Raw genomic sequence first — 27,991 nt, forward strand, 5'->3', positions numbered from 1 at the left:
CTATAAATTACAGAACTAACCTAATACATGTGCGATGGTGATATTCCGTGAACCCCAACCGGGTGCGAGTCCCAGGTCAGGTTCTGGTGATCGAAAGCTGGTTGATCCGGGAAGACCTCTACACCAGAGTACTACTGGTCTTCGGTCAAGTTTGCATTGTTGTGTTTATTATTGGTGCCGACGCAGGCGTTTGACTTCCACTGTGGATGAAGTCTGTGTATTGATGAGGATTGTTTGGATGAATAAAAATGAAGAATTGCGAGCAGTTGGACAATGATGCTACATAACTAAATAAATCTATTATATATATTGTATATGTATTATATATAATTCACATTTTATATTTTATAATTATTATTTTTTGCTGCCTACCCAGACTGAGTGCTCACGGCATGTTAGTGCATTTTGTTGCTGGATGTTGTTTGTAACTTTGGATGGACAGTTTTTCGACTTTAGGAGTTAATATGTAAGTGTGTGTATTGATGCTGCCCTGCACGTGCATGAATATTCGGCAGCACCCCTCAAAGAATACGTTAAGAGGATACCTTTCTGCGTGCATCCTTATAAACACCCACTAAAGAGATTATCTTCACATAAACAGTGGCTAATTATGTAGTTGTCCTACCCTGCAGTCTATGGGTCAGTATTGATTGACTGCTCTTCTGTGGCTAATGTAAATTCCATTATAATTCTTACTCCCTGAAGTCAATCAGCAGAATTTAAACGACAGCTTTGGAATACTACTGGCCAATTTTTGGGTGAACTAAATACGCAATAGTCTTACCTAACCCTAACCTTAACCCTAACCCATGTCACTGTTTATAAGGGTGTTACATGGGTGTTTAGCCTTTGCTGGACAGGCCCCTTAAAAAAATTTTTTTAGGCAAAAATTTGTACAAAACAGTACAGTACAGGAAAAAAAAAAAAAACATTTCTCCAGGCACCACTACACCACGGAGCGTAACGGTAAAGATACAGTAAACTAAACCCCGTGTCAGACGACTCGTTTGGTCACCTTTAATCACAGCGTCTATCTCTCTGTAAACAGACTTGTGAATCCTGAATGGGTTTTTGGGCTCCTCTCTCTTCTCTCAAGGACTAAATAATCAAGGTAATTGCTTGTGTTGTGCTTGGGTGGCTGGGAAAGGCCTGGAACAGATGTTTGGCTCCTGATGGTCGACATGAAAGATTCCACTCAAGGAGTTTCACCCCCCATCATCCCCACGGCACAGAGACTTTAAAATATGTAGATGTATATGTATCCAAAACATCTGAGTGTAGACATATGGTCAGGACAATGATGCGTCAGTAAGTCCATTTTCTGAAAACACCATCCATGTCAGGGGAGGGGCTAGTCAACTATATTGTTTTGGGGGCTAGATTTTTTTGGAATTAAGCAGAACATTTCATGTGTTGAAACAGCATTGTAAAACAGCAATAAAAAAAATAAATGCATCCTTCAAAATATCTTCATTAGTTCCCCCAAGATGTTATAGGATATAAGTTATATATTATTATATAAATACTGCATGTTTGTTTTGTTTTATTACTTTGTATTTACACTGATCAGCCACAACATTAAAACTGCCTGCCTAATATTGTGTAGCTCCCCCCATGCTGCCAAAACAGCTGTGACCCATCGAGGCTTGGACTCCATCGGGTGTCCTGTGGTATCTGGCACCAAGACGTTTGCAGCAGATCAAGTCCTGTAATACCTCTCTCCCACTGCAGCAAAAACCCAGTAACACCCGCTAACAATCTGCATTCATCACCAGTGGGAAAGGAAAAACCCAGGATCTCGATCCCTGGACAAATGACCCGGCAATAGACACGGGTTTTAATCGGCTCCGCCTCCGATCGGCTCTGATGTGAACAGGACACCCGGGGCGACGCGCTCATTTTGGCCCCTCTCGCTGCGCGATCCAAAGCGAGCAAACTCTTCGTCATGTTCCCCAGACGATTCCTGAAGAATTTTTGCAGTGCGTCAGGGCGTATTATCCTGCTGAAAGAGGCCACTGCCATCAGGGAATACGGTTGACATGAAGGGGTGTATTTGCTCTGCAACAATGTTTAAATAGATGGTAGGTGTCAAGGTAACTTCCACACAATTGGCAGGACCAAAGGTTTCCCAGCAGAACACTCCATCGGATTGCCTTCTTCCCATAGCGCATCCTGGTGCCATCTCTTCCCCAGGTAAACAACCCACACGCACACAGCCATCCACATGATGTAAATTAAACATGATTCATCAAACCAGGCCACCTTCTCACCTTGCGCCATAGTCCAGATCTGACGCTCACATACCCATTGTAGATACCTTTAGCGGTGGACAGCGGTCAGCATAGGAACTCTGACCGGTCTGCAGCTACACAGTCCCATAGGCAGCAAGCTGTGATGCACTGTGTGTTCTGACACCTTTCTATCACAGCAGCATTCACTTTTTCACCACTTTGTGCTACAGTAGCTCTTCTGTGGGATCGAACCAGACGGGTTAGACTTCACTCCCCACCTGCATCAATGAGCCTTGGTCGTCCATGACCCTGTCGCCGGTTCACCGGTTGTCCTTCCTTGGACCACTTTTGGTAGGTAGTAACCACTGCATACCAGGAACACCCCACAAGACCTGTGGTTCTGGAGATGCTCTGACCCAGTCGTCCAGCATCACAATGTGCTCCTTGTCAAAGTGGCTCAGATCCTTATGCTGCTTCCAACACATCAACTTCAAGAACTGACTGTTCACTTGCTGCCTAATACATACCACCCCTTGACAGGTGCCATTGGAATGAGATGATCAATGTAATCACTTCACTTGTCAGTGGTGTCAGTGTTCTGGCTGATTGGTGTGTGATATCTACAGGGTGCATTGCTAACCTTCATATGTATTCCAAGGGCCAGGGCCACATTTGGCCCCCGGACTACGCCTGGTCTAGGTTTTCAAAACAGATGACCCATGCTGTATGTTTGTGTTATTGTAAGTGTTTTATAAGTGTTTTATAGGTATTATTGTCAGTGTTTCTTACCCAGTGTTAGCTGTGTGATGTAGACGATCACCCTGATGCCTGGTTTCAGCTCAAACTCCACCAGGTTCTGGTTCAGGGCGCTGACCATGACTTCAGTAGCCTGCAAACAGGCACAACATCCAGTCAAAACATTAAATTACCTGTTGAAGTATTTATCTTTCTTTTCTGTACATACAATAGACAGATAATTCATAATCCATCCATTGTGATGAGATTAGTTCACAATGCAAAAAAAAATCAACAACAAAGCTGTACCCAGAAATTGCATACTACAGTCAACATAATAATATTTGTACTATTGTCCAGTGTACTTGAACATGTCTAGCATACTACATTATCTCTTTTCAGTATTTTCTGGAATTTGTACCATTTTTGTAATGATGAGGAACAAATATGTCTCCAAAGGTAAAAAATGATCAGCAGATAACATGATACCAAGGGTATGATGGGTACTTGAAGGGTACTGCTGGTGCGACAAGCAGTTGTACCCTTAAGGGTACAATGATGTTCTGCGCTTCATTTCTGAGAGTGGTTGTCATTCTGGTACATTCCACACATTATTTGATGCACACTTTAGTTTTGGACATTTTTAAAAAGCACACACGACAGTACTTGTCGTACTAATTAGCGTGCTAGCAATAATGTTTGAGCTCCCTTGCCTGTGTAGTGTTTAGTGTTTGGGGTACCTTTAGGGGTACAATGGCTTGTCAGGCCAGCAGTGCCTACAGTTTTAAAGCTCAAAACTGTGCCAAATTTGTACCAATAATGAAGTTGCCATGCTTGACACGGCACTGAACTCACCAGGGTTTTTTTTTAACTCAATTGGGAAACAGAGGAAAATAAATACTTCTAAAACAAAAACCCACTGTTTTTATTTACAGTATTTTGTTTGGAGAAACGAGGACCTGCATCGGAGAAAGATATCATATATGGGGATTACCCACACAAATTGAGGTGGAGGTAAAATTAAAAAGGATTAAAGGTTTTTGACCAAAAAGGGGGTGATCTGCATCACTTCCTGCTTTCTCTCGACCCCGCGCTCTTTAATCCACGGGGTCAGTCAGAGCATTCGGGGGGGCACTGTGCCCCCCCCGTGCCCATGCCTAGAACCACCGCCACTGAATTTTCCACCTCGGCCAAATGCAGAATGTGATCCTACTACAATTTCTTCATACTATTCGATACCATACCATACTATGGTTTTGGACACCTTAAAAAACGTGTACATAGTGCCGCGTCGTACTGATTGTTATGCTACTAATGTGATTTCTGCTCACCCGCTCTAGCTCCTCCTCCTTCTTCTTTCTGGGCTGCGATTGGTTCTTGTGCGGTAACAGGAAGAACTCTGCGGCGGTGGGAACGCCGGGGAACACGGCCACCAGGAGCTGCTCTTCCGGGAAGTCCGACACCTGAGGACAAATTAGGAATTGGTATGAGGGCACGGTGGTAAAATTTTGGAAATCTCGTCCGGTTCGGAGCTTGATCCAGGGTCCCGTATCAGACGATGCCAAGAGCCGAATCCAAACATATCCCATTATTAAGTAAAATTACTTGAGCGCTCGGCAGATTCATCATCTGTCAGTGTTTATCTTCTAAAGACCACAAATAAATTGTCAAAGACTATTGTTCAGAGGAAGGAATGGATCAGAAAACTACTTTTGAATATTGGTTGATATTTTTTAAGTTTGGGATTCAGAATGTTATTGGAAATGATGTATTTTCTGAAAAATCCGACAACTGAAACAGAATAAGTGTTTACTGTGTTTGGAAACGGATTCCTCAGAGCAGGATCGGAGAGGGGGAGGAGGGCGCCTTCTCTCCCTTCTCTCCCTTCTCTCCCTTCTCTCCGTCTCCGCTCAAAGCTGTTTTCTATTTATTATTGATTATTTGTAATGTTATATTGTTATGCTGTGTAAAAGTGTTCTCTGTATTGCGTGTAAAAAAAACATCATTGTTGTGAATTGATGGTTTCCTTTAACCCTCATCGTGGAAGTGTGTTGTCTGAATCAACTATACCATGAAGATGAGGTAAGACTTTATTAATCCCCTGGGGGAAATTTGGGGGCAAACATTTATTTTTGCCCTTATTTTAGCTGGGGACTACCACTGAACGATCTTTAAATCCCCATGCTTCACAATTAAGCTCGGAAAGAAACAAAATAAGCTGGCAACTTTTTGTAATGTGACATTTTTATCCGTTATTTACCTTTTTTAGACTTTTTAACATATTGTTTTACACCTAAAACTTATTTTCAGATCGAGTGATTGGCATCACAATCCTTCCAATTCATGGAGCATTGGGAGAAAAGCTTCATCGCGTCCGCCAATCACACGGTCGACTCCCATTGATCAAAAGATCAACACACGACTGTTTTACTGAACGGTGGTATGTGTGGATAGTGTCCTGTCCAATCAAATCACTCCACTGGAACTAACCATTGTCTTTAAAATCACTGGTTTTAAAGATTATAGTCTGTGACAACAAGTACACCAAAAAAAATTATGAAGGTGGGGAAGCTGAATTGGTTGAAATGTAACTTAAATAGCTTTTCTTTTTTTTAGCCTTATGTTTGGGTTGTTCAAGATTTCAAGATTCAAGAGGTTTATTCATCACATACATATACATACTTTCATACATATATGCAGTGAAATGTAATGTAATGTAATGTAACATAATTCATCTTTTACAGCTGTTATTACAGCATTGTTTTTATATATTATATATTATATTTTGTATTATATTTTATATATATTTATTCATTTATACGATACTATTTTATTTATTTTTGTACCTATAATATTTAATGGGAATTTAATTGCATCCTAATGAATGCTACAAATAAAGTTCCATTGGTTTATTATCCAAGCAAATACCACAGAAAAAAACAAGGTTTCCAGCAAAAAAACTGCATTACAGAATTGTTGAAGGCCTTATTTATTTATTTTTTTCTGTACAAAAAAAAGCAGCAGAGGAAACATATTTTGTCCATTTCATCTTCTTTCACGAAAGGCTTTTAACTCTTCCAGATAAGTGAGACACACCTTCCCATTTCAAAGCCTGGGATGTGTTTGTATTGTGTTTTATTTTATTTTATTTTGTTGAATGTTTTATCTCTATGCTCTGGACGGACAAGGCAGTGTCTGAACCAAAGTGCATGAATTATCACGCAGAGGAAATCGTTGTTTGAGTGGAAGAGTATGGGACGAGGGAGAGTGAGGGCATGACTCACAATGAGGATGGAGGGGTGGAGGGAGTGGTGGAGGGAGGGATGGAGATTAAGGGGCAGGTAGGAAGGAAAAAAAAGAATCAATATGGTGAAGCATGTTTGTTCTCATTGCAATCAGTCATTAGTTGTCCCGCTGAGTGTATGTTGGATTAAAATGCTGATTGCACCGAGGGATGAAGGGAGGAGAGAGAGAGAGAGAGAGAGAGAGAGAGAGAGAGAGAGAGAGAGAGAGAGAGAGAGGCAGATTTAGAGTGATACGATGACTTATGTCGGACACTTTCTGAATTTAATGTTGGTGTGAAAAGGTAATGATGAAAAAGTGTTTGAGTGTATTTTAGGATAATTTGTGACCAAACTCAGCAAAACCCGCTATATGGCGCATTTCTAAAATCGCCAGGAGCAGCCAAATAAGTTGAAAAAACCTTTCTAGAAGGAAAATTTGAATTTTCCAGATTTGTGCTCCTTTGTGTTTTATTTTTATCTCTCAAAGTATTTTCAAAAGAGAGTTTGATTTATAAATAGTAGAAAAATGTTAAACCGTGGAGTTAAATATTCAAGTTAGATTAAATTGGGAAACGCAGTTCACACACTGAGACGATGAACAGTGCTGAACAACGCCAATCGATCATTTCCTTTAAAGCGACAGTCCAGGTGAAGATCATTCCTCCATATTCCATGTGATGTGAAGTCACAGTGTGAAACCGTTTCGATAGAGTTAAACCTTTAAATCATACTACTTTTACACACACATGGAGACATCATTGTGGAGGGGTCGTATTCCAATGAAGAAGTAATGCATTGTTACAACTGAAGAAGTTGATGACGTCCGTTGAGGTTTGTGATGCAGATTATGAACAAGTAGTAATGCACAAGATTCCCAAGAAAAAAATTAAAGGAGGCCCCAAACAGGCTCTCAGAGTTAAGCTGGGGTAGGGTGGGATTAGCCAACATAATAACTCCAACAACTTTGAGGATATTTGGCGTACGCGCATTAATATATTAAATGACACACCTGATATACAGAAGGCTGATATACAGAATATTATATTATTAATAGACTCTGCATTTTGTTGTGTTGTTGGCACTTTTAAACTCCTGAATAATTCCACTTTTATAGAACATGTATATTATTACTGTTAAATAAGCCTTTTTTAAAAACAAAAGACAGAAAGCCTTTTTAAAAACAAAAGACACAAAAGCCTTTTTAAAAACAATAGACAGAAAGCCTTTTTAAAAACAAAAGATGTGTGTCGATGACGCTGTTCAACATTCCCTTAAAACACAAGAACAATGCCGAGATTGCCCCAATCAGCAGGGTGTAGAGTTGCCAGGCGGTGTTGGTCCTCCAACCATTTGCATTCTGGGAGCTGAATTCTGCCATTCTTGCTGAATTAAGCCAAGTGTGTGGGGAAAACTTTAAAGTTGATTATCTCAGAATCACAGTTTGCCACACCCTTGTCATTAACGAGTCATAGCTTTAAAAATATTTGCTTGATTTTGCACCAGTGAGACATTGTTTTGAAGCTCTGATTCTTCACTTCCAAATGATGTGAAAAAAAAAAGTCAATGTACCTAAAGTCTGCAGTGGGTCACATGTACACTTTAGAGTGTAATTTAGAGGGTACATTTGAATAATATACTGTATTATTGTTCTTCTTTTACTCAAAAAACAAGTTGTTGAGTTTTGAGTATTTATTTTATGGTCAGTAAAAACAGATCGCCCAATTGTGGAGAATTTTTGTGATATTAAAATATATGCCACAATTGATGCTCATATACTGTCCCTATGCTCACAAAGTAACCCAGTACAAGAAGGGAAAGGATGATTCCCATTACACAATAGGTGAGAGGAGGGTCGCCCCATCCTTTGAGTTATTGACCTTGTTACTTTCCAGCTCGTTATTTTCCACTTCCCTTCTTCTTCAGATGTGTGAAGACATAAGACAACATGGTGTTCGCACACCATTCCTTACCACTCTCCGGAAACCCCTTTCTACGCTTAGACACTGATTATCTACTACAACAGGATAGTCATGAGAGTGGAAAGCAGATGGCAGATATACATGTCTTATCTGCCAGAGTCATCTTGCACGTAAATTGTGAACGCGTCTGAAAGCGCTCGGACTATAACTGCTAGTGATTGCAGAAAGAACATGTGACCGGGGGGCGTGGTGACAAGAACAAGTGTACGAACTTTGCTGTGTACTGTTTAGAAAGCGTATCATTTCATCTTTCTCCATTTTTGCAAAATAAAGCATTTCGTCGTGAACAGAGCGAAGGTCTCAGTTTGTTCCTGTTATCAAGGGTTTATCTCACTCACCACGCTGTGGAATTTCAACGACAGTTTCAAGATTTTTTTTCCTCAAGTCAACAAAGAAGGATGTCTAATGTTGTTATAATGTGTATTTTTGGGTTGTTTTTCTTGTTCTTATTTTTATATATGATTTTGGATTATTATTTTATGATATATATATATATATATGATATATATATATGATATATATATGATATATATATATATATATATATATATATATATATATATATATATATATATATACTGTATATTTGTATATAAACTTTGACATAGATTGAGACCTGATCAGAACGTGGGGGAAACAATGTAATAGTCTTTTCCTTTAGTTAATTTTGTTATTGCCTGTGTTTGGGTTGCTGTTTGTTTTTTCAACCATTATTATTTTGATATAAAATGTTGTATTATTTAATTTACATATGTATATATATTATATTTATGTATACATACTTTTATCATTAATTGAATATGTTTTTAATTATTTTTTTATATCTTGTTCCTTGCTCTTATCCATGTTAAGGACATTGCATTCTAGGATCCAAAATATAAATAATTGAATTGGATTCCATCGCTTCATACCAGTTCTGGCATAAGGCTCCAAAAAATGTCATTTCCTTTTCCTTTATGGAAAAAGAAAAGGATGTTATCCACACATGGGGAGACTTTATTTTTTATTATTTTCCACTCAATGTGCTGTGAAAACACCTTCAGAGGATGAAAACCTCCTGCCCGGATGTTATCCTCGTTTATGGTTTGTGAGTTATGACTCGGTTGTGAAACAGGAACATCTGAATGTGGTTCAATTTGAACCACATCTGAAAAAATGACGAATATAAATTAACCGTGACTGTGTTTTGTGACAGTGTGTGAATCCCATTTCAGATTCAGCCTTTCTGCTGCTGCGGTTGCCATCAGTCACTCCACACTTTTCAAAAGATCGTTTCCTGGAATAAACGCATGGAAATAAAAATAAAAAAATCTTAAAACTGACTTGGAAGAGAGTGATGAGGCAACAAGGAGAACGGAACAAAAAAAAAGGTCCCATATTCAAACTCTAACTCAGATTTTCATGAAATTTTCATTTCTAGATTTACCTCAATGCGTTGATGACATGAAACTGTGTTCAATTCAAAATGATTTATTCCTTTGTTTCATTTGATATATGTATTTTCTGTTTTCGTCCACCATATAATCACTATAGTATTATAGTTCTTAATGTCCAATTCATTTTTTTTAATTCAAACGTCCAAATCCTGGTTGGAAATGAACTGTGAGCACAATTAATGAACCATTACGTGTAAAACTGAAATAGAAAGATTATGTTTTCTTTTATTGAATTTACTGTTATTTATTATGTTAATTCGTTCTTATTTCCCTTATAGAGTACTGAGATAGATAACTATATTAACTTGTATTTCAGTGGACTCGTGATTCCCGCAATAAGAAATAAATGGACTAATAAATACATATTTGACTTTTCTATGGAATTATGGGATGTACATGCATAGTGGAAACATCTTGATAATTTACTTTCCAGTAAGTGTCATTATTCAACTCTCATACTGAAGTAGAACTGATTGAATACTATCGTGATTACTGGTCACTGCATTTACAGACAGATGGCCTTGTGTTTTGATTTGATATATGGAACTTTGACTTGTGGTTTGATTGTGTCTCTATGTTACTAGTCACTTATCAATACATTATCAATATACCATCCTGTCTATATTGTGCTAATTTGAAGGACGAGTTAATCAACATTACAAATTATGAAGATGTAATTATGCCTTCAGCAGCAGAAAGAAGAAAATATGCATCTGCCCATCAATTATCGACTGTACCTTTCCATCCATCCATCCATCCGTCCATCTACCTACCTAGCTATATACCTATCGATCATCCATCCACATATAAATTTATCTATCTATCCATCCATCTATCTATCTATCTATCTATCCCAACTATCTATCTATCTATCTATCCATCTATCCATCCAAAATAGGAAGGAGGAGACAGAGTGAGGGAAAGCAATAAAGAGAAGAGAGAGAGAGAGAGAGAGAGAGAGAAAGAGGTGGAAGGAGGTGGGAGCAGGGTCCAGACTGACCTGGAGCAGAGCCTTCTTGATCACCCGGCCCACGTCCTGCCTCCACTCTGGGATGTCTGGGTTCAACTCGTCCAAGTTCGGAGAGAACGACAGAAGGAGCGATTTGAAGAATTCTGCCAAGGAGAGAGGAAAGAAAGAAAGAAAGAAAGAAAGAAAGAAAGAATCAAATCTCTCCCATTAATTCAGTTAAACGGCTTTACACCAAATCCGACACACGGCAACAACAACCTGCTCTGCGGTGCAGAATTACCGTCCGCGTCCGATCGAGGCTCCGGGATGCGTTCGCAATAGAACTGGACTTACAACTAAATTTATAAGTGACATAATATAAAATAATGATGTTATTGACGTTTACGTTGGATGTCCCCATATCCACGATCGATAAATCTCCTTTTATAGGAATGAATTGTGTATTTTGCAAACACTACATATTGGGATTTTTAAACTCTCATTCATGGAATACGGTAAATGTCCAGCTGAACAAAATACCTCCTGTTGTTGAGAAAAACAACAACAAGCTTTTTCCCCTGACATATTGTGACGCGAAACCCAGACCCAGTTCATCCGACCGCCACAAGGGGGATGAATTCACATTGACTTTTGGAAAAAAAGGAAAAGGAAGATGTTCAAAAAACCCACCTTGCACGGCCACGGTCCTGCTGTCCTGCAGGATGGAGTTGGACGACGCCACCTGGACGGTGATGGTGTGCATCCCCTCGCTGGGGAAGGAGTAGGCCAGGCTGCCCTCCAGGGTGATCACCGGCTGGGGAGCAGGGGTTTACACACTTTACAGTCCTTTTGAAGTGACAAAGTTTTTATTTTTTCAAGAACTGTAAGGGCTAACGACAAATCGTTGAAAATATGGTTGTATCTTTACTTTTGCTTTACATAATTTTTCGGTTAATATTCTGATTCTCCTCAGAATTTGATTTTTTGATACAAAGATTTATTGGGTCATTTTTGGGGTGTTTTTCATATATTACCGTTTTTTTTTTATTCATTTTACATTGGCAATTTTTCTGTTATTACTTTATTAATATTATTGGCTATATGAGCTGCTGTAATATCACACATTTCCTTCCAAGGAAGAACTAAGTTCAAACAACAACAACCTACTATCTATCCATCCATCCATCGACCATATATCCAGTGTAACAGTGTAATTACATATGTAGTAAGAGTATAATTACACATAAAGTGTCATTTCAAATGGTGAAACACCAAATTACAGTACATATGGTGTAACAGTCTAATTACACATGGTGTAACAGTGAATTCAACAATGTGTAACAGTGTAATTACACAGAGAGAAAAGTGTAATTCACATGGTGTAACAGTGTATTTGCAACTGGTTTAACAGTGTAATTCCACATGCTGTAACAGTGTAATTACACATGAAGAAACCGTGTATTTACAAATGGTTTAACAGTGTAATTCCACATGGTGTAGCAATGTAATTCCACATGGTGTAACAGTGTATTTATACATGGTGTAACAGTGTAATTCCACAAGGTGTAATAGTGCAATTCCACATGGTGTAACAGTGTATTAACACATGGTGTAGCAGTGTAATTCCACATGGTGTAACAGTGTAATTCCACATGGTGTAACAGTGTAATTCCACATGGTGTAACAGTGTAGTTCCACCTTTACCTCTGTGTTGTTACCGATCCACCAGAAGTACGTGAGTGTTCTGTATTGGCTGGGCCAGACCACGGCCGTGATGTTCACCTCCTTGTTCCTGATGGCCACGTAGGGCGTCACCAGCTGGATGTGCTCCACCGGACCTGAGGAGGAGCACTGCACCTTTAGGGTTCTCACTTAGATACACTTCTTACAGTTAAAAGCAGTGATTCTCAACGTGTGGTCCGGGGACTACCAGGGGGTCCTTGAAGAGGGTCCGTGAGGTCCCCAGCCAAATCAATTTAATTTGATTAATATTTAAATTCACCATTATTTTATTGACAAAACGTCAGTACTATTAGAGAATGTTCAACAATAATTGTTTTGATCCTACTTTCACTATTATCTCCCAAACTGTAGAACTGAAAGATAAGGTAGTTTAAAGTAGTCACATCTGTGTCAGTGTCCTAGAGAACAATCCGGTCAAAGTGACGAATGAAAGAAATTGAGAATCTCAGGTTTAAAGCAATAAACCAGTGACAAATTGAGCTTCAGCCCATTTACTAGTCAGCGCACACATTGTGGGTCTGCCACACATTAGAAACAGCATATAGGGCACATGCATGGCACACATACATCAATGGCCGTTTCTTAAAAAGCGACAGCAAAGAAAAGGTAAAAATAGAAATTTCTACCTAAATAATCTTTCTTACTACCACTTGAATGCATTTATGAATGGAAGGAATTCATATTAATAACCCTGAAAAATAACATTTGGGACAATTCTTTGAAATCAAATCAATTTAATGTGATCAATTCAAATTGAATACGAAATGTTTCTATTTCCTCCTTTCTAGTTCTGCTATGGTTCTGAGGGGATGTCAGTATCTCTGCAGAGCTCCATGGATTTAATATATTTTAATCTGTACAATCCATGGATTAAACTAGTTTCCCAGGTTCTCTGAGACAGCACGATTTTCCGAGTTTACTTGAACGCAGTCTATCGTCTCCTGGTTGCTCGTCTCGCGGAGCAACCACTATGCGGTCTACACAGCGCAACCCTCCTGTCTTTAAAACAACCGTCCATGTTTGCCTGTAAACCAGAACTTCTGATTGTTAGAACTCACTGTGTTGTCTATGGAAATAGAGCTGCGCGCCTAAGTGCGGCCCGACACGGCCGTTTGGTGCCGTGCTGGTGGTGCTGGTTCCTTATTTCATTAATCCGGCAAAGTAAAGTGGGCCACGGATTTAAAATATCAATCCAACAGATCTACTGACATCTACCAGGTAAGAAGCTGTATAAATATACACGTAAATCGATAGTTTGGTAACTTCTAAATACTACAGAGTGACCCAGTCCACGCCGCACACTGTCACACGGTCCAACTGGACATCCTCGATCTGAATCTGTACATTTATATTAAATAATGTGATGACGTCATAAAGCGTCTTGCTGTAAATCTCATCTCGTTGCATTTTGAACGACACGTGTGATTTCTCACTTATCCAAGAGTAGCTGAATATTTCGAGTCAGAGTTTTTTTTTTTTTTGTTTTGTTTTTTACTAATATCTGCTCCGTATGTGGATCGATTGGGATGAAATTTAACCCAGGCAGACAGGAGGGGTCCAGCCTGATGACAGGAGACATTGAAGTACTGCTGGGGGCTCCATGTCCCTCAAACAGAACTAAGTATTTCACGAGAGGAAAGAAAGAAAATGGGAAGTAAAGAAAAAAGAAAGAAAGAAAAAGGAGTGCATGGATTTGTCAGTGTCTGGTGTGTTTGTCGGACAAAAAGCTTCTGTTAACGCTCATCCTCTTTAACTGGAACTAATCTTTATCCCCACTTAGAGGGGGAGAGAGGGCGGGGTGAGAGAGGAAAGGGGGAGTGCGAAAGACAGGGGGAAAGGAGAGAGAGAGGAGAAAAAGAGAGAGGAGAAAGAGAGATGAGAGAGAGCGAGAGAGGGTAAAGGAGAGGGGGAGGGAGAGAAGGAGAGAGAGAGGGATTAAGAGAGAGGGAGGGGAGAGAGGGAGAGAAAGACAAAGAAGGAGAGAGGGAGAGAGAGAAGAGAAAGAGAGGTGGAGGTGGGGAGAAGGAGAGAGAGAGGGAGATGTTTTTCGTCTTTTTTGTGTATTTTAATTATTGTCTATTTCACCATGTCTTTTCATCTCATATTATATTATCTCATCCTCTCCTCTCTTCCTATCTCCTTTCCTCTCATCTCCTCTCCTCTCCTCCTCTTCTCCCCTCTCCTATCCTCTCCTCTTCTCTCCTCCCATCTTCTCTCTTCTCCCCTTCTCTCCTCTCCTCCCATCTCCTCTCCTCATCCATTCTCTCCTCCCGTCTCCTCTCCTCCCGTCTCCAGCCTGTTCTCCCGTACATGTGACGTGCAGGTGGAGTGCCGTGGTGTCGTAGCCCAGCGCGTTCTCAGCCAGCGCCGTCACGCGGAACATCCCGGCGGCCCGGTACACGTGGCGGACCCCGCCATGCGTCCAGCTCAGGTTGGAGTAGGACACCGCCGTGCCGTCCCCGAAGTCCAGCTGGATGTTGGTCCGCAGGGAGTCGCCCTGGAACACGGAGGAACCAAGAGCTTAAGAAACAAGTAAACAAACTAAGAAATACGGGCCGAAGCAAGGAAACACGCAAGATAGAGCCTGAGCACCAGCCGTAGGTCAAGAGGTTTTCATGGTCTGGATTTTTTGGTTTTTGAGTTTTTGCATCTGGCGCGTCAGTGTGTGGGACCTCAGCTGTGGATGTGATTTCCCCGGGTAGTTTAGGAATATAGCAATTTAGGAATCTACATCTGGAGCGTCTCTTCTTCTGGGATCAGCAGCAGTGGTGGTGTTGGTGATGGTGGCAGCTCCAGCTGCCACTGTGACGAGGTCTGCCCTGATGTATCGGGGCAGATCTGCAGACAAAATCTAATGTTTAGTCTTTCTCTCCTTCGTTTCTCACTCCCTCCATCCCCTGCGTTGGCACTGGTGTTTGGGTGGAGAGGTGAGGTGAAGAGAGGTAGATTGGAGGAGCAGTGAGGAGTGGTGGGGTGAGGAAAGTTGGGGAGAGGTGAGAAGAGATGGGGTGAGGTAGGATGAGGTGGGGTGAGGAGAGGTGGGGTGAGGTTGTGTGAGGAGTGGTGAGGAAAGGTGGGGTGAGGTGGGGTTGGGGGGGTGAGGAAAGGTCGGGTGTGGAGAGTTTTGGTGAAATGAGGTGAGGAGAGGTGGGGTGAGGAAATGTGGGGTGAGGAGAGGTGGGGTGAGATGAGGAGAGGTGAGGTGAGGAGAGCAGAGGTGGGGTGAGGAGAAGAGAGTTGGGGTGAGGAGAGGTGGGTTGAGGAGAGTTAGGGTTGGGTGGGGTAAAGAGGGTTGAGGAGAGGTGGGCAGAAGAGAGGTGGGGTGAGGAGACATTGAGTGAGGTGGGGTGGGGAGAGGTAGGTTGAGTAGGGGTGAAGAGAGGTAGGGTGAGGAGAGGTTGGGTGAAGAGGGGTGAGGAGAGGAGGGGTGAAGAGAGGTTGGGTGAGAAGCGGTGAGGAGAGGTGGGGTGAGGAGCGGTGGGGTGAGGAGCGGTGGTGTGAGGTGAGGTGGGGTGAGGGGCGAGGAGATTTGGCGTGAGGAGAGGTGGGGTGAGGTAGATTGACGAGAGGTGGGGTGATGATAGGTGGGATGAAAAGGTGTTGGGTGAGGTGGAGTGGCGTGAAGTGGTGTGGGGTGAGGAGTAGTGGGGTGAGGTGGGGTGAGGTGAGGTGGGGTGAGGTTGTGTGAGGAGGGGTGAGGTGAGGTGGGATGAGGAGAGGTAGGGTGAGGTGGGCTCAGGAGAAGTGGGTTGAGGTTGGATGAGGTGAGGAGAGGTGGGTGAGGTGAGAGGTGGGGTGAGGAAATGTGGGGTGAGGAGCGGTGGGGTGAGATGAGAAGAGGTGGTCTGAGGAGAGGAGAGGTGGGGTGAGGAGAGGAGAGATGGAGTGGGGTGAGAAGAGGTTGGGTGAGGAGAGGAGAGGTGGGGTGAGGAGAGGAGAATTGGGGTGAGGAGAGGTGGGGTGAAGAGGGGTGGGGTGAGGTAGGGTGACGAGGGGTGGGGTGAAGAGGGGTTCGCTGATGGGGGGGAGGGGAGAGGTGGGTGGCGGTGGGGTGAGGAGAGGTTGGGTGGGGTGAGGCAAGATGAGGAGAGGTTGGGTGAGAAGGGGTGAGGAGAGGTGGGGGGAGGAGGGGAGAGGAGAGGTGGGCCGAGGAAGGGTGAGGTGGGTGGTGTTTGTTATTGTTAGCTGCCCACTCTGGGTGATCGCCGTCTACTCTCTCGCTCCACTCGTGTTCCCCGCTGCAGTGCCATTCCCCAATCTCCACCGGGGCCGACTGGAGCAGCGAGCGTCTCAAAGCACCTAAATAAGCGCCCGTTAAAATCCTGGTCCCAGCATTGTCCCAGCCTGGTCCCAACCTGGTGCCAGCCTGGTTCCAGCGTTGTCCCAACCTGGTCCCAGCCTGGACCCAGTCTGATTCCAGCCTGGTCCCAGCCTAGTCCCAACCTGGTCCCAGCCTGGTCCCAGCATTGTCCCAGCCTGGTCCCAGCCTGGACAGTGCCTCTAGTGGACGTTTCCAGAACTACCCCAATTCGAGCCGATGGAGGACGGGCCAAACCACTAACTGAAATTACAACTTCAATGTCTTGGTGAATTGCCATTTCACCGAGTTCCCTTCATGCTCATATCGCTCCCAATATTTAAGCAAGATGGCTGCCATTAGGCGGCCATGTCTTTGATTTCGTTCATTTCGCACTGTCCATTTCTAGACGAGACCAGTACTGACTCTCTCGACCAGTGGTTCTCATACTGGTCGAGCCTCGGGATCCATATTTGTCCAAGACTCAAACGTGATCTCACCTGGAAACAGTGTTTCAAAATAAAAGCCCAGCATCGGACGTTTGGAACACTTGATAAATATGTCAAGAGAACTTTGAAGAAGTGGATGTATACGCCCTATTGTCCACTCACAATGGGCCAGCGACCCAGGTTGGGATCAGGAGCCACCACTTGGGAATCCCTGCTGTTGAGTGTGATACTGACGTTGACAACAGGCGTGAACACATTTTAGACACGGACAGAATTGAAAGTTGTACATTTTGAGTTACTTTCCATTGGTTAAGTTGAAGCACAAATCCAGAAAGATATGAACCAGGTGTTCACTTCTGGATCGGGACTTTTTTTCCCTCAACTTTTGAGTTTTTGAGCATTTTGGGATTTGGTGTCAAAAATTTGATCAGTCATTGTCTGCCTGTGTGGTTTTAACACATGTTTATGGGTTCAAGTAATAGCTGTTCACCTGCTTGAATGACTTTTAGAAATGCATAGACCTAATAATGTCCACTCAGCTTCTCAAAGACAATGGTCCACACATGCAACAGTCGCTCCATATCCCCTTTGGACACAAAAATGCATAAAGGAGCAGCCATGTTCAGCCATTTCACCTGACCTTACACGACTTGTGGGCGTTTTCACAGACGGCGTTTAACCTAAATCTGGACCAAGATAGTCCAATTTAAATTAAAGCAGAGTGCCTTTCTGAGATTTTGCTTAATTTAATTAAGCAACATCTAATTTAATTTGTCCCACACTGAGGTGATGAAGGACTAGTCAGCTCCTTCTGTCTGGTCTCAGAGCTAGTCTTAGTCAAGATAATCCTCAAGGGCCACACCCACTAATCCAAAGATATACCTGCCCGTGGCCAGGTTTATCCAGGTTTAAGCCTTCACTTAGACCTAGATTAGCCCCAATCTTCCTTCTGGAAAACAGATCATTTTAAGCAGCTTCGGCAGTTTCAGTTAGACCAAACCTATGATGTGACAAGTCAAATTTCAGTTTCTATGGTGGTATTTTCCACAGCATTTACTGAAGCAGGAACATTTTACGGGTGGATTTGCGTGTGCAGTTCCTATTCGTTGGGAGCTGGCCTCCAATCCGGCCTCAGGTAGAGTTTTGGGTGGATCTGGGAAGAATTTTATAATGGCTGGTACCGGCCTGAAGGAGCACCACTGAGCTACAGAAACGTTCCACTTTTTAAAAAGCGATTTCATGCCATTCTGCAGTTATTGAGTATTTTGAGCAACGAGGGCAAAATGGAAAAAAGCTAATGAAGGATACATCTGGAATCCGCCGCAATCCATCAGTTTCCGAGTCGTCGGAAATATGACACTGATAGAATCCACCGGCAGTGATCAGCCCCTGTTAGATCTTGATCAATCCCTGTGGATTACATATTACCTCATTGTTTCCCCTTTTTATGTCATCCTCTTTCATTCTTTAATCTGCATGTGCAGCTTCAGGAGTACCTTACCTTCGCCCCCATTAAATATTTAGGGCCACTCGATCTTTCCCCCAAGAAACCCCTGTCTCCCTTTGCCGGGCTTCATGAATATAAATTAAAGAATGAATTCATCTGGAGAATCTTTTGAGAAAGTGGAGGGCCACCGCCCTGAGGATTCTCCTCTCTACCATTGCATCGCTCTGCCCCCCGTTTCCATCAGACAATCCCCCCTTGGAATGAAAGAAATAGGCCCGGGTTCCTCAACTCATCACAAAGTAATATGACAACTACCTCTGGATAGGACCCCGCGGGACGCACAGTTGCTTCCAGTTGTTGGAAAAGGAATGGCCGCCGCCGCCGTTGTTGCAAACGCCCAAGTCCCACGGTTAATACCGATGGAGTGTATTCCATCCCAATCTAATGCGAGTGAGTTCAACGGCGTCAGGGGAGTTCCCGGCCCCGGCTCTTAATCGCTACCGCCGAGCTTCTCGACCGCTAACAGAGTCTACAGCGAGGTTCTGCTTCTGTCTGAGCTCAGAAATTTGCAGCGTAGGTGATCCGAGTCCATTTAACTCTATTGAACTCTGGAAGGAGTTGAGAATGAGATTAACTTTATATATATTTTTTAACCCTGAACGGGCAGACCCTTCCTGTCTCAGTACAGTCGGTAACTCCATTTCCATTGAGAAGATTCGAACTCCTTGCATGTGATACATAAGAGAGCAAATCCACCTTCCAGCATTGCCCTCCTCATCCCAACGCTCATTTCCAGGTTTTAACTGATTTGTGAAGTGATAACAAATAAAGTGTATTATTATTTGTATGATTCGGTTTGGATACCGATGGCGGCTGCAACCCACCTCGTCCAGATGCACCAGGAAGGTGACGTTGGTTCCCAGGTTGGCGGTCAGCTTGTCGTCCTTGGTGGTCAGTGCCAGGCCCTTGGGCGGCCGGATGGGGCACTGCTGCTTCCGGGCGGTGTACAGCTCCTTCACCCCCTTTGTGCAGTTGTTGGACACCACTTTACGATATCTAGGAGGAGATGGAAAAAAGTAAAATCAAAATCAGTGCATTCTAGAAGATAGGATTTTATGGCAGCAGAAACACCGGGTTTATCTTAACAGGTTAGAGAAGGCACACAACTAAGAACAAGGACATGTTCTATTTGTTTCTATTCTCGTCACAGTAACCGTAAAAGTAAGCATACATCATGAAATGGTGACATATCACAGTATATGCAAGTTCAATATTGGAGACTAGAGGTATAAACCTCAGACTTTACCAGAACACAACAGGATTAGAATTCAGTATAACCCTAACCCTATCTTAAGGCAATAATGGGATGTTTGGTGATGAACACAATTTGCCAGGATAGGACAATACTAATACCAAAGACCAGTGTTTCTCAAATGGGGGTACAGTAGGGAGTCCTCAGAGCATTCAAAAAAATGTGTTACTTTTAAAAATATTAGTTGATAATCTACATCTTCGCTTTAGCACATATTTCCAATGCAACCCATTTTTTAATGAGCACATCATCAGTTCTAAGTATCTGCAACGCCCTTTTAACATTCAAGTTAAAAGTTCGTTAAAGTTATCTTTGAGGGGGTACACTACTAAAATAGGTTCGAGAACCACTGACCATTCAATACCTGAGACCAGCTAGAAGAGATGTGATCCATCTGAACAATATCCTTACAACCCTCCTATCAATCATGTCTCACACAAATGTGGTATTCTATGTTCTGCAAAACAATAAAATCAAATTACATTTTTGAATCCAAACAAAACTACACAATAGGATTGCATGTTTTTTTCCTGTATAGTATTAATTTCCCTGAAGGGTTAGGGCATATGCAGCCTGGCTAAATTTAGCTTCCGTAAACACACAATTTAAGTCGCACTTCATGCAAAATAATTATAAATTATTTCAACTAATAATGATAATAAAATAAAATACACCTATATACTGTAGATACATCTAGATAAATACTCACCCGGTACTGTTGAGGTAGTTCTGACCCTGGCTGCAGCTCCTGACCACGGTAGAGGGGTTGAACCAGAAAGCCGGACGGCAGTTCCCATCATCACGCCGCTCATGTCCATAATCACTAGCAGGGGTTAAACAAAGCACACCTTACACTGATAGTACACTGACTGTACAAGACATAGTACACTGATAGTACACCGATCATACACTGATATTACACCACATGGTACACTGAAAGAACACCAACCGTACACTGATACTACACCAGTAGTATACTGATAGTACACAAGTAGCACACCGATAGTGCACCAATCGTACACCGATAGTACACCAATAGTAGCCCGATAGTACATCAGCAGTACAGGAAAGTACACCAGTAGTACACTGATAGTAAACCAGTAGTACACCAATAGTACACAAATTGTACACTGATAGTACACCAGTAGTACACTAATGGTACACCAGTACTACACTGATAGTAGACCAATCGTACACCGATAGCACACCAGTAGTACACTGATAGTACACCAGTAGTAAACCGATAGTACACCAGTAGTACACTGATAGCACACCAACAGTATGCTGATAGGGCACCAGTAATACACTGATAACACACCAGTAGTTCACTGATAGTACACCAGCAGTACACTGATAGTACACCAGTAGTACACTGATAGTACACCAGTAGTACACTGATAGTACACGATCAGTGTCACCATGGGGGAAAAGGAATGAATGTGGCATTTTTCCATTTCCCATCGTATCTGTCCTTATCCTCATAACAGGGAACCAGGGAATCAGGGACTAGAGAACCAGGGACCAAGGACCAGGAACCTGGGACCAGTTTGACCTTGTTTGGTGTTATTACTATCTATTGATTATGGACCCGTTGACAAATGTTCCACATCCGCCAGGGGAGCCTTGTTACCTTTACTTCCACTTTGCCTCAAAGCCTTGTTCTATGATTCGCATTCCACACGGAGAGCTCAGAAACCGGTCCCCCATTTTAAGTAATGGCCACCACATTGATCCATCAATTAATTAGCAAAGGAGCACAAAATACCCAGCTCTAACCAGCCCCTGGCTTGTTCCCGGTCCAGTTTTGAGCTGTGATTAAACCGCTGCATACGGTTAACTGACACGAGTGGGAAAGGTTCATGTGTCAAAAGGTTCCAGTTGGGCTCCGAACAGCCAAGGGCGTTTAAAGGGTAATTTCAAATGGATGCAGCGTCCATCGCAGAATACCAAACAGCAAAACAAACGTCCAAACTCCTTCCAACCCAACTGTTTAGTTTGGGGATAGAGACAGCCTATGAAATGTTAATGGGAAATGCGATTCCTTTCCTCCTGCCTGGAGCCTTGTTAATTAGATGGAGTAAAGACCATTTCGAATACATCAACGGTTATCCACCCAACACCGGAGTGGCACCGCGTTTTTTTTGTTTAACTTTGAATCTAATTTGGGATCCCAGCAGTCCTCTTCTGTAAGGACTTACCAATTCAGATGCCGGAAAACAGAGATTGGAAGAGTTTTAATCCCGGCCCGTTTCCGGAGTGTTGAGTGGAGCGAAGAGAAACTCCTTCGAGTGGCAGGATGGAGCTTAATACGTGTATTTCTGAAGTGGCCGGTCTACACCTTGTTGACGATTGGAAACGTTCACGGAAACTTTGTGTCTGGACAGGATGTTGTAGCTGGTTTTCCCACCGCCTACGGGAAAAGTTAAATTTTACTTAAAGTTTAATTTATCAGTACTGGCTCAGTTAGTGTTAGAGTGATCTATTTTCAAAAAGCTTTTTTTTAGTCCCTGGCAATCGGTGGTCAGCCCCGTCACGTTTTAATCAGCAAGTTATTAGGGGTCCAGCCCCGAAGGGGTGGGAGCCCCATTGGTTTTGTTAATGAAAAACTGACAGACACTCACAGACAAGATTACAGACTCACAGACAAGATTAATAAAACGTGTATTCGGGGCAGTTCCGACATGCCGTCGTCCAAGTTTGATCCAGATTGCTCCATTATTGTGGAATGATTTCGTAAAAAAAACTTTTTTTTTTTTTATCAACACACATGCATGTGCAAATAATGGTGCGCACAGGTCACATGATAGCATTGCAGTCAAGTGAATGGGCAACAGCCGGGTCCTTACCAATACATCTATAACGTGAGAACTTTATAGATGTTGTGGATCTGACAAACCCACAGGCAATCTGATGAGGATGTGTATTCGGGGCAGTTCCAACATTGCGTCGTTTAAGTTTCATCCAAATCAATTCATTGTTGCGGAAGATGGTGAAGTTTGTGATCAACAATTGCAATCTCACCAAGCTGGTGCCGCGCACGGCGTGCATGCGCAAGTTGATGGAGTACACAGATGACATGACGGCACTGCAGTCTAGCGACACAGATATAGTGGCGATCGACTTTAACTAAAGGAATGTAAGATACAAACTCTTAATTATACAAAGTTACTAAGTGACAGGTATAATTATATTAATATTAACCTTTATTATGTTTGAAAAAAATTCAGTTAAAGTATTACCAGAAGACAATTGGATGAAAGCCCAACGTATTAAAAGTCATAAATATATACCATTATGTGGACTGAATGTATAGACATTCCAGAGATATCAATGTATACAAACTACCTGATTTATAATTTGTGGTAACAATAACCATAGGCAATTACATAATACAAGGAACAATTATTTATTGGGTTTGTGAAATTTTGAAATATTTTCACTACACACAATTTATTTCATATATTTCCTCCACAGCAGCCGTTTCTCAACCTTTTCGGACTCGCGGCCCACTTGAAAATCTCAAAAGTGTTGGCGGCACCACATCCGACCAGAAGTTATACGGGTGCCCAACAGTGCGCTCTCAGAGGACGTGTATTTTAACAATCCTATGCATTCTCATACATACTAGTGCAGCAGTGGTGAAACAAAAGAAAAAGAGGTGGGTTAAAAATAACCCTAAATCTGTGGAACTTTGGCGTAACGTTAGCAACGGTATCTAGTAAGCGCCGTCTGAAGGTCGCAGTGTTTTGAATGCAGCCTAACGACTCACGCCCGCGCAGGTGAGACTAACGATAACAGGGGCCCGGGCGAGAGATCGGGCTCAACATTCAGTTCGTCGCTGTCTTTCGTCTCCGATGCCACAAGCGCTCTCCGGCCGGGCGGCGCAGGTCTGCCCGAAGCGCCAAGATGAACTGGCCCACGCCCTCCTCCCGACCCCAGCTCGGCGCTGCCCCCCCCCCCCCCCCCCGACAGAAAGGGGAGCGACTCAAGAAGGAACGCGCGGCAGGCGACGGCCCCTCGGTCCGCTCCCAAACCGCTCCTAACGCGACTGAACTGGACCCCGTGTGTTGCCGCCTGCGGCTATGTTTGCCACTGTTATAGTTCGGGTTCCGCCGCTCAGGTTGCTTCCCGGTTCGGACTCATTCCATGTAACGCTGGCAACCGAGCCCCGCCCCCAGCGGCATGATTGGTCCAAACATACAGGGAATGAAAGAAAGCGAAATGCCCCGTTCACACGCGTTCGTAGTGCCTCACTCCAGTCAGACTTTTGAAAAAAAAATAAAATAAAAAAAAAAAACAAAAAAAATTGTGATTTGTGAGACTACTGTAAATCCAATATTTTGGGGCTGAAAATCATCTGCAGTCATGAATAGATGTAGGAAAAGAGAGAGCGAGGGATATAGAGAGAGAGAGAGGGATCAGGTAGAAATACAACAAACTTCCAGCGACTTGAGTCAAATCCAATTAACAGCGATACTTCCGCCTCCCAGACCATTTAGTCACAGAGCCACGGTGCTTTTACAAGATAAAAGGAATAATACCACCCGCTCCATTATTTGCATACAAATCGAACCTATTCACCGCCCTTCATCGGAATTCTAAACACCGCAGAGACAAGACATTATAGGCAATTTGTATAGAAAATGACGCCCAAAAAAAAGTGACGCTCTTATCTGATGCTCGGGGAAAAATAACTGACAAATTGCAAATTGGCTAAATCGGTGCGACATGAGAATAGTGAATTGTTTTAATCCATGTGAATGAATCGGAATTGGCCCCGGGCACGAACGGTGGAAATTGGGAGAGAACTGACCGTGTTTTACGGTGATAAGCCACAGAACGGAGAAAATGTTGTTCTAAAGTAAGATGGTTAAAATAGATACGTCTTGTAATCCTATAACCCCAGAGAAAAGCCACTGTGGAAACAATGAACACGACACCATGGAATCAATGGGAAAGTTTTATCTCGAATTGAGGTGGAACTTAATGATCATTGATTCAGTGGCTCTCTTTACTGATTGCAACAAACACCAAATTAAAAGAAGTCAAATTCCTTTGAGAGCGTGTCCGGCTTGGTTCTCCATTCAGCTCCATTTTTTCAGCTGCCTTAGGACAAACAAGAAAGGTTGAATTTATGACAAAGATGAATATGTGCCTTTACGCAGGAGGCCGACAAACATCCCCCCCAAAAAATGGGTGATTTAATATTTTATTCGTTTTGACACTTATCTATTCTGGGATGTTTGACTGAGCAGGCCTGCACTATGCCCTGGCAGGCTGTAAAGGAGTTCGTTTAACACAGAAAATGTTTCCAAACGGCCAAAAAAAAGGTTGATTTTGTTCAGCTATTTCCAATTAGTTTTAGGAAAGTTAAATAGATGATAATAATTTTAACAAAATTATTAATGTTTAAGTCAATATTAAAGTTTAGTTAACGATTAAGTTAAAAGGTTAAGTTTTATTTCACTCAGACAGAAAACAGCAGCAGGAATAGAGAAATGGAGGTATAGAGTGATATAGAGATGTAGAGGGAGGGAGAGCAATGTTGTATCTACATGTATGTATCTACATTGCTCTCTAGATATAGATATAGAGTAACGTATATATATATAGTGGATGAGAACGATATAGAGACATGAAGCGATATAGAGAGAGATATGGAGGGATAGAGAGCAATGTAAATATATAGATATAGTGCAATGTAGAGATGTAGTGGATCGAGAGCAATACAGAGATATACAGTGATAGAGAGAAACAGTAGATATAGATATAAATATCAGGCAATAGAGGTAGGGATATAAAGTGATATAGAGAGATAAATAGAGGGATAGAGAGTAATGTTGATATAAATATACAGAAGAGTAATATAAAGGTATTGTGGATCAAGAGCGATATAGAGATATAAATTGATATAGAGAGAGATATAGAGTGATAGAGCAATGCAGATATAAATATAGTGTAATATATAGATATGGATATAGAGTGATGAGAGCGATATAGAGATATAGAGGTAAATCAATATAGAGATATCGGAGGAGAGAGAGAGTGATAGAAATATAAAGTGATATTGAACGAGATATAGGGGGATAGGGAGCAATGTAGAGACGAATAGACAGCAATATAGAGATAGTGATATAGAATGATAGAAACTAACTTTTCCACTGGTAGCACTGGTGCTACCAACCTTCCTCGGTTGGCCGCACCAGCACATGATATGGCCGCACCCTTATTTCTGCCATCGTCCGTCGCGTTTGAGTTTAGACCTCTTGTTGGTTCTCCCTCTCCAGCAGCTCTTGTTTTTTTATATATATATTTTTTTAAATAAACAGCTATAAACCATTTCATCTTTGGAAGACGGCAACAGCCTACTGGATGGTTTCGCGGCAATCAACAATTGGCTGAGTCAATCCGGCAAATTTCCGGCTCAATTCTTGTGCTTTTATTTTTCTCATTTAATAGTCTGCGTCCTCTAGAATTAACCTTGGCAAATGATGAGGATTCCCTGTTTTTAATAATGCGGCAGAAACACCCGAAGGAGGGGGACCACTCCAGCGGTCACACAGTATCATCACAGTTCTACTTTTAGCAGAAGCATTAGTGAGGCTCTTGATGAACTGGAAATAGAGCTGTGCCCACCGCCTGTGCCCAAATATAAAACATGTCTACAATGAGTTTACATTCCTTCTACCCTTTTTATGCTGCGTTCATTTACACTCGGAAAACACGCCCTCCCTTTCAGAAATGTGCAGAAGAACGACCATTTAAATTGCCGGTGTTACAATCTTTTGCCGGCACTAGTCGTTTGCAAAGACAGCAATTGACTTCATTTACTTCATTCGGCTTGCCGGTTGCGTCCAGTTTAAAACTAAAATATTCCTTTGTAGGGGATTTTGCATTCTTCTTCGCAACAAGCGAGGGATAAAAGTGAGAGATTGTCTTGAGAAACAAGTGAATTCTCTCACCATTCAAAGTCCTGCGCTCTGCAGATGCAGGACTCGGCCGACAGCAGTCTGGAGTAGTCCTTTCCCAGCATGCAGTAGTTCCCCGGCCTGCGCTTCATGTAGATCTGCTTCTGCCCCATGATGCACGGCTCCCCCTGGTGGTGGGCAGAGGAACGGCGCCCGTGTGAGTGGGAATAAAAAAAAAACTCTGGGACAAATTAAAAAAAATCCACCCTAACTGTTCTGCCAAGCAAATAGCGTCTCGGTGCTCCGGTGCTATTTGCATGTATTTAAATGAAGTATTATGCATACGTTTGGCGCAAAATTGGCGTCAAAAAATGTCACGTTCATTTCGCGAACACCGGCGCCAAAAAGCGCAGTTAGAGTGAAATTATCACCATCCGAGAAGAAATTGCCGTTATTCACGTTGCCACATGGATAGGCAATCAGACACAAAACAAGGGCAAATTGCACTCAGCTGCAAAACTTTATGGCCGTGTTTGCGCCGTCATATCATTAGCGCAGTATATTGGAACGCTAAGACGGTGCAGATGGCGGGCGAAGTTGATGCATAATTCATGGTGCTATTAGCAGCCACAATCATCTTTTTTTGTGAGTTTGCGGCTGAGAATTTTGTGCGATTGATAAAAACTGCCGCACCTCGTTGTGCAGCCGCCAGGTCTGGTAGTCTTCCTCCGTGCACTTCCTGTTGAAGATGGACTTGTAGTCGATCTTGATAAGCTGCCACTCGGAACGGTGGCTGAAGTGGCCAAAAAACCTGAGGACGCCCCAGAAGTCTGATGAACTCATTTGATTAATTAGAAACACAATTCTAAGAACACACATAATACACATTGTATAATAAGGTTAGGCCTAAGCTTATTTCACAGTTGTATTATTAGATTTTGTTTAAGCTAAAATAAAAAAATAAACATTTGGACGTGCAGAACCTCCCCTTCTTTGTTTTTTCTCTTCCAAGCTTGGCACTCACGTCATGATCTGGTTGTGCGCCCCGGCCTCCACCAGGACTCCGTCCACGAACAGCGGCACCGTGGAGAAGCTGTGCCTGGTCCACTGCTTGCCCTCGTCGAAACTCACCCTGAGAGAGAGTGAGCGAGAGGGAAACCTTTATTCGCACAGAAATAAAAACCAGAGTGGGCATCAACATAATGGAAATAAAACAGACAT

General features: G+C 42.5%; 1 protein-coding gene across 1 annotated transcript in view; it reads right to left on the reverse strand.

Moving 5' to 3' along the window:
• The window catches only part of LOC307228881 (VPS10 domain-containing receptor SorCS3-like), a gene marked incomplete at its 3' end in the record, with an annotated part of 115,434 nt that overhangs the window by 13,206 nt on the left and 74,237 nt on the right, over positions 1-27,991 (reverse strand). The window contains exons 12-22 of the mRNA XM_079998716.1: positions 27,795-27,902; positions 27,464-27,581; positions 26,825-26,958; positions 20,572-20,685; positions 19,435-19,606; positions 14,668-14,854; positions 12,319-12,452; positions 11,305-11,428; positions 10,666-10,778; positions 4,298-4,429; positions 3,021-3,120 (exon numbers count right to left, since the gene is read on the reverse strand). Coding sequence (XP_079854842.1) covers positions 3,021-3,120; positions 4,298-4,429; positions 10,666-10,778; positions 11,305-11,428; positions 12,319-12,452; positions 14,668-14,854; positions 19,435-19,606; positions 20,572-20,685; positions 26,825-26,958; positions 27,464-27,581; positions 27,795-27,902 — 1,436 coding nt within the window. The remainder of the gene's footprint in view (positions 1-3,020; positions 3,121-4,297; positions 4,430-10,665; positions 10,779-11,304; positions 11,429-12,318; positions 12,453-14,667; positions 14,855-19,434; positions 19,607-20,571; positions 20,686-26,824; positions 26,959-27,463; positions 27,582-27,794; positions 27,903-27,991) is intronic.

This window comes from Zeus faber (genome assembly GCF_960531495.2).
Source record: "Zeus faber genome assembly, chromosome: 4".
NCBI classification, from domain to species: Eukaryota; Metazoa; Chordata; class Actinopteri; order Zeiformes; family Zeidae; genus Zeus; species Zeus faber.